General features: G+C 51.4%; 1 protein-coding gene across 1 annotated transcript in view; it reads right to left on the minus strand.

The window, feature by feature from the left end:
* Positions 1 to 4565: 4565 nt before the first annotated feature.
* Positions 4566 to 7825, minus strand: part of Tmem200c (transmembrane protein 200C) — a 5362-nt gene continuing 2102 nt past the window's right edge. The window contains exon 2 of the mRNA XM_004635830.2: positions 4566 to 7166. Coding sequence (XP_004635887.1) covers positions 5327 to 7069 — 1743 coding nt within the window. The 5' untranslated portion in view covers positions 7070 to 7166 and the 3' untranslated portion in view covers positions 4566 to 5326. The remainder of the gene's footprint in view (positions 7167 to 7825) is intronic.

Here is a 7825-nt window from a genome sequence, read left to right on the forward strand (position 1 = left end):
GTCCCCTGGCATCTTCCTGGGTTGGTGACAGCCAGCCTTCAGGCCCTCACCGGGGTAGGTCACGGTGTGGGATCAGGTCAGGACAGGCAGGAGCACGCTTTGTGGTACTTCGGCTCACCTGCAGAGATCTGTTGAGCCTTTTGATCACCATGTGTTACCGTACGTGCATCAGCAAGGGTCCTGGTGGTCACGCAGGGCCACATCCTGCTGGCATTACAGAAGGGGGAGGGTGGGAACCCGCTGAAGGAAGTATAGTAACATAGTTCAATAGTTTCTGATGGTAAAATGCCTAAAGGACCCCAGCTATTGGATGGAGGAGGACTGGTCCCTCACTCTCACTGGGAGCTGGCCTAACGCGTTCCAGACACCAGAGTGGACAGATGCCACAGAAACCAGTAGACCAGTCTTGGCAGAGGGGCAGGCTGGCATCTGCCAAAGCTGGACCCCCACCTTGTGGTGGCTTAATAGAAAAAAGATCATCTCCGCTTAAAGAAACTCATTCCTTTTTGAAGTAAAAATCCCTCAAAGATGATTTTCCTGGAAAGGAAAAAAGAAGTGTTAGAATCCTTTTCAGAGTTTGTCATTTAGAAGTTTCATTTGAACATTCAAATATAGTGGTGACTCGGTTCACGAACTCGATTCTTTCCCTGGTTCTGGTTGCAAATGGAATTAAACAAGAACTGAACCAAATTCAGTGGTAAGTCCAGTGGTGCCCCTACTGAGCAATCCGATTCTGCACCATTCAGTTTGGCCTCTGACCAGAATCTTGGAGAGAACCAAGCTTTTGAACAAAGTACCCCTTTATTCACCCAAAGATTTAACCATCCTGCACAGAATAAAAAATTAGCCTGTGACATTCAGAAAGAAAATCCATGATTACATTTCTAGTCTTTATTTGTTATGAATAGAAAGTATCCATGTCACAACCCCTAACACAAGAAGATCATATTTATAATTCATGTGACTAAAAGGTATTTTTATATCTTGGCAAAAATACTATTCTTTGCAAAACACAAATTATATTTTCAGTGTGTCTTAATCTTATGGCATTAGAGGGTCTTTTGAAGTTCTACAAATCCAATTTTTTTTAAAAAAAAAATGTCAAAATTATACCTGCATGAGAAACTCAAAACAACTACCAAGAAGACTAGAAAACACTTTGCCCAAAGAATTTAAATAACTCAACAGACCTTTGCTTTGGGACATTCTGACAGACACTGGGATCTCAGAGCTTGCTGGGCCTTCTCACATGAGTGGAAATGGAGTCACCAGGGCCCCACCCAGCCCAGTGAGCCCCACTGGCCACCCCTGTGGTGACACAGCGTCTTCACTGTGCCCTCACGCACACACCGCTAGTCCTAGCTCCTTCCGTGTTTCACTGGGATATCACAGCTGTGCAAGACCTCGGCTGGTAAGGCCTGCTTCCCCTGATATATCTAAGTTATTAAGACTTTTCAGTACAGTAGATTTATGGTTGTCCCTAATAACTGACGCGTAAATTTAGCCTAGTAATTACTTTTCTAAATTTACCTCAGTGATAGTGCTTAGTATTTACTGACTGTTTTGTCTGCCAGAAATCATGTCCAAGTCCTTTATGTACATCAGCTTATTTGGACCTTATTTGAATAATTAATTCTGTGAGTCAAATGCTACTTATTATTTCCATTTAATAGATGTAGAGCCCAAGTGCAGAGTTACGTAATTCCTCAAAGTCATGCTCTGGGTATAGCCTTGTAGATCATATTTTTAAACCTAAATTGCTCTGTTAATAAAAGGGAAGGTCATGGGAAATCCTGCTCTGTAGCAGTTGAGTGTACTTGAAGTGAAGCTCACAGAACTTGGATAATGTTGGACGAGCCACGTCTGTGGTGATTAGCACTTTACACACACGTTAATGCCTTTGCCCTTCATTCCAAGCCTGTGGCATAGAAGCCACCATTATTTCTGCTGCATGGAAAACAGAGAGAGAGAGAGAGAGAGAGAGAGAGAGAGAGAGAGAGACTAAGTAGACGGCCTGTGGCCACCCGGCTAGTACACGCTAGAAACTCCCGAGCAGGAGTACCTTGTCAGTTATCACAATGATTCCAACCTAGTAGCCCTGCCGCTGTTGTTTGCCGCTGAAAAGCTGTTCCATCCTCCTAAATCTCAGCAACTTCATTTACAAGTACAGGTGGTGATCCCATGGCTTCAGAGATTCCCATTGACCAGGCCCAAAAATTCCTGCCAAGTCACTTAAAGAAAACTTGCTTCTGCCGCTCCAAAGACTGCAGCACAAGCTCCAGCTTTGCACCTGGCTGCAGATTGTGATATTTCTCTGCATAGCGCTGGGAATGGTTCTGGCAAGGGGCCTACTGGGAAGATTAAGAGCCGGTACCTCAACGGTCTCTGTAAACGTGAGCAACATCTATCTCAGCCTCTGCTAGTGAGACCACATCACCCAGAAACTGAGAATCCTGTCTCTGCCATTCACCAGCAGAGTCGTCTGAGGGAACGACTCCGTCTTTCTGACTTCAGGCCTCTCCCGTGCGATGGTAGCAACGACCATCCTACTTCAAGAGAAGTGCTGTGTAGATTAACTGAGATACAAGTCATGTACGTAAACCTCAAAGAACAGCACGTGGCCCACAATAAACAGTGAGGAAAACTTAGTGTATCACTGCGTACGATCTCTGCTCCTAGGAAAGTTAAGACTATGAGTTCCTATAGTCAGGACTGCAGATGATTCCTCCTGAAGTGTAAGGAAATCCCAGACCTCTGTGAAGACTCAGAAAGCTGAGGTGAATTTTTGTTACTTTGGGGTACACTGCTCACTGACTAAAATAGCTATGATTTGATCCTAAAATGTGCTGGAGATACTTAATTTCAGGGTCCTATGGATAAGATCAGCAAAAGCCAGAGGAATTTATATATTTAATCTGATTAATAGTGTTAGGCAGTCAGTATCATTAAGTATAGACAGTTCTCTAGACTGAAATTTCGAGTTTGTAAGGTATTATCTGAGCACCTCTCTTCAATTAAGGTGAGAGAGGGGCCTGATGACTTGCCAAATGTCATTTCAGTACATTTGCTGAGGACTGGAAGCAACACTCTATAACCTGAGGACCTGGTTTTCCTTTCACAAACTATATTCACTCAGTATTAAAAATTACATACTAAGTAGGATAATGGAGGAGAAAACAGGGAAATTTGACTTTTGTTGCTGTTATTGTTGTCGTTGCTGTTGCCTGGAAGTCTAAAAATGCCTTGGCACTGTTGAAATTTAATACTGCCTGGAGGTCCTGTGTTGTGGCTATTAGTGTAAACTCACTTTTAGTCCATAGAAGAGCTCAACAAGTTAATCGAGAGCTTAAAGTGAGTCATTAGCTTAAAGCACATCCAATGGCAGGGGGGATTAAGCCTTTAAAAATTATTACAGAAAATTCACCAAAGGAAATCAATGAGGTCTATTCACTCTTTGCTAAGTTGTATGCAAATATGATATAGTTGATTGTCTACCGGCAGAACCCAGCGTCCTGAACTTCAGCAAAGCTTTCAGAGCTGAAGGGGATCACAGAGATTACATGCTGCACAGAGGCCCAGAGGGATTAAGTGATTTGTCCAAGGTTATCCAGATAATGAGTGGCTACTCCAGCTTTCAGCCAACTGGAGTCCAGGGCAGGCCACCTCTTCCACAGTACTCATGGAGCGACCAATGGGAATCATTGTGGTCGAAGCCACCATGCATAGAGCACAGCCTGGGCTCAGTGCATTCCTGGGCTCTGTACATCTAACTCCTCCAACCTCCCCAGGGATTCCAGTGCCCTCTCCCTGTGAAGCACGCCTTGATCTCTTCATTTGTAGATCAGATGGCTGAGACCCCATGTTGGGGCCACGTTCAGGCTTTCACCACCAGCAGACGCCCAGAGCTCAGATCCTACTCTTAGTCCTGGATCTGCATACTCCGTGGGACCAGTCGCTCCTCTCTGACTGCATTTTCTCCTGCTTTTCCTTCCCAGTCCACCCTTGAACCTCCCACCAGGACACTTCTGCTCCACAGACTTGGGCCCAAATGGCCAAAAGCAGGTGACACCTTTGCCAAGATTCTCAGCTCATGAGGAAAGGAGAGACACCAGGATTTCAGTTAATTCTTTGTTGCCTGTTCTTGCAAATCAGCAGGCTGGCTTTTAAAAGCATCAAGTATAAACGATTTGCCAAAGTAATAAAACACTGTGTTTTGCCTACAGATTTAAGATCATAAATTTAGATAACATTTAGGCCGAAGTCAGATAGTGAAACCCAAGAAGTTGGGAAAAGAATATATTCTATAAGTTAATGTTTTTAGGTTAACTAGAAATATTATAGAAATGTGCTATTTGAAACTTCATTCTACTTGAAAAAGAAATGACAGTAGTACTCTAGGTTTTTAAGTGAAAAATATATTGGAAATTGATGTACTCATATTTAGGGAGAAGATCGCTACGGTCCTAAGAGCGATACCACAGCACACCAGAGTGACCTGGGTGCCTTAGGAGCTCCCAGGCAAAATGAAGCAAGGTTATGGGTAACTGTTTGGAAATTTCTTTTATTAAAAGAATTTTAAATGCTGCTTTCAGTACAGGTGTGATAATACTCGGTAAAGCATGGTGTGGTTTGTGTGGTGAGCTCGGGAACGTCACCATCCAGCAGCTCCTGCGCCGTCCACTCTGGACACCAGACCCAAGGAGTACAACGCAAATACCCCTTTGAAAACATAAAAGGCCCCTTAGTCAGGGAGCACCTGAACAGAGCGCGCAAGGCAAGGGGTGCGCTCTTCCTGCATGACTCGTGCTTTTGGCTTCGACTTCGTTTAGAAAGATCAATTCAGAGAGAGCTGGGCTTCTGCGCTCCGCAAAGGGAAGAGAAGAAAAGCTTGTCATTCACAAGCAGCTACAGAGGAAACTAGAGGCAGAATATAGGGGTCAGGAAATTTAGGGATCTCCATAAAAGATTCCAGTAAAGTGCACAGTTCCTGTCAAAAATATATTATTTTGAGCCTAAGAAAATGAAGAGATTTTTATCTAACAAGCTAGATCGCTGACCTTTCTAATGCATTTGGTTTTCGTGGGCCATACAATCACCATCGGACATAAAGACTAGACTGCTTTAAAACAAAAAACAAAAAAACTTTTGCTTGGAGTTATCTACAGAAATCTTGCGCAGGACTCAAGGATCACATTCTGCAGCTCTTTGGATATGGAATGATTTCCCAGATCAGTCCGCAAGGGAGTCAAGGGCCGCTGAAGCACTGACTGCTCACTGGAGTGGGCGACGGCCCATGCCCTCCCTCCTTCGCTCTGGCTCCCCGTCCCTAGTCGCCAGTGCTTTCTTCTCCTTCTTCTACCCCCACAGCTCTAGACCGGGAAATCATGAAGAGTTTCTCCTTGTTTGTAAACTGCCTCTGCACCCGCTGGGATGGTGCGGCGGGGGGTGGCTCTTGGCTGGGATCCCCCGAGGGGCTCTGCTCGGCCCCCACCTCGGAGGCAGCCGCACCGTCTTGCCTGTTACTGGTCACTGAGTCCACTACCAACTCCACGGAGGTGCCGGTCTCCCGCAGGAGGGTGTAGCTCTTGTTGCTGCCGCTGGAATGGTCGTCCGACGGCGAGCTCCGCGAGCCCCGTCTGCTGGCGCAGGGCGATTCCTCCCCGCGCAAGGGAGGCGAGGGGGTGGCGGCCGAGTCCCGATGGGTGGAGCCGGGCTCTGAGCCCCGCTGGCAGGGCTGTGGCTCCGGCGACGGCGGGGCGCAGCAGTCTGGGAGCCCGCTTGTGCTGCGGCGCCGCAAGGCTGCATACCTGCCGGTCCTGGGCGGGTGGCCGCCCTGGGGCTCCGCTGTGCTTGCGGTATCCACGCCCTCGGCCTCAGCCAGCGCACCTTGCTGCCAGGGCGCGCCACCCTCGGCGCCGCGGAGGTCGGTGAGGCTTAAGTCAAGCGCGCTGCCCCGCGGGAGCTCCCCGGAACCACGCTCCCCGGGCGCCCTCCGCCAGCTGCAGCTGGCGCCCTCTGCGTCCCCATCCTGTTCGCGGTCCCCGGGCAAGGGCAGCAGCGCAAAGGCGCTCAGTGAGGAGCCCACGAGAGAGCTAGCGGTGCTCGGGCGCCCCCAGCTGCCAGGCGGGCTGCAGGGCGCCGGGCTGCTGCAGCCGCTGGCGACTGGGGTCTCCGCGGTACGGCGACGGCCGGCCACACTGGCACGCTCCCGCCAGATGCTGTACACCGCCTCTGCCAGGCTCGGGGGCTCCGGCGGGCAGCGCGGGGACGAGGCCAGGTCCGGCGGGGACGCCGCACGGGGGCGCCACGCGCCGCGGGCCAGCAGAGTCGCTGCACCGAAGGCGTCGCCCGCACTTGGCGTCCGCTCCAGGCCGCGCGGCTGCACGCGGCCCAAAAAGCCATTGAGGGGAACGGGCCCTGGGGGCGCGGGCGTGGCGGCGGCGGCAGCGGCTGGGTCCTTGGCGCGCAGGCTGTGTACGTCGATGACGGTGGAGTAGAGGTCCCGCAGGTTGATGATCTTGGTCTTCTTGTCGCGGTTCTCGTGCAGCACTGCGTTGGCGCAGATGAAGAGGAAGATACCGATGCCCATGACGAGCGGCCCGAAGACCTTGAGCTTGTCGGAGTGCAGGTAGCCCGAGAACACTCGGAAGAAGAAACCCACTGGAGCAGGCGAGGACCCGCCAGGCGCGCGCGTGCTGCGGGGCACGCCCACCGGGCTAGAGGAGGCGCCCCCTGGGGGACTCCGTGACGCGACCCGGCTGCTGTTGTTGGCAGGGGCTCTGTGGCCGGTGCCCGCGAGGGGCAGCGGTCTGCTCCCCTCCCTGGAGGCCCCGCTGGCTTTGGGCCAGTAGCCCACCACAGCCAGGGCGATGCCCACCAGCAGCACCAGGATCCCGCACAGGGCGATGAGCCCAGAGACAGAGCAGAGCTTCAGCTTGCCTTTCACTACCACCACGTCGTTCTTGCGCCTCTTTTTGGCTTTACGCTTCCGCTTGGGCGCCTGGCCCGGGGGGCGCAGGGGGTCCTGCTTCCGGGCGGAAATCCTCAGCAGGCCGCCGGTGGCGATCATGGTGAAGTCGCGGCGCGCGAGGCCAGCCCTGGGCGCCCGGCGGAGGCTCGCGCAGGGGGCCGCCTGCGCCCACTAGCTGCTCCGATGCCGCCTCCTGCTGCGGAGCAGAGGGAGACAGTCAGGGTTGGAAGCTAGGCTGCTGCGACATTCCTTGCCCACAATCCTACGCCCGGGCGCACCTCCCACCCCCAGGACCTCTCAGTCCTCCTCACTGGCCAAGGACCGGTGCTGGGACGGGGGATGCGTGGAGAGTCAGGGACTGGGCGCTGTTGCAGCAACTTAACGACAGGTGGTGCTGAAACAGTTGGAGGGAAGCCTCTGTCTGCCCCCTCCCCACCTCCTGCGCGCTTCCCCCAGGTAATCCCAACCGCGTTTTTTTTCAAACCTCTGGCTTCCTGCCAGCTGGGCTCTGTGTGGGGGACCCAAAGTCGTGGTGGAGGGTTTCCCTGGTATCACTGGCTAAAATCAGAGACTTTCCCAGAGGGGGAAAGGGGCCACAGGAGTGTCACTAGCTAAGCCAAGGACTATCAGAGTGGGCCTCAAGTCACTAAAACAGTCACAAAAGTTTCTCCTGTCCAAAAGGAAAAAGAATTCACCTCACTGGATGAAAGGAAAGGCCAGAAATGCAGGGAGGCGGCTTAATTACTCCAGATACTTAAGGGAGTTCACGGCTGAGGAGAGACCCAAAATGTTTTAATATTTCCCCATAACAAGTCCCTGCACCCAAGTTGCCTGTCTCAGGCTCTGGTTCCTCCA

This window comes from Octodon degus, unplaced genomic scaffold, assembly GCF_000260255.1.
Source record: "Octodon degus isolate 3935 unplaced genomic scaffold, OctDeg1.0 scaffold00075, whole genome shotgun sequence".
Lineage (NCBI taxonomy): Eukaryota > Metazoa > Chordata > Mammalia > Rodentia > Octodontidae > Octodon > Octodon degus.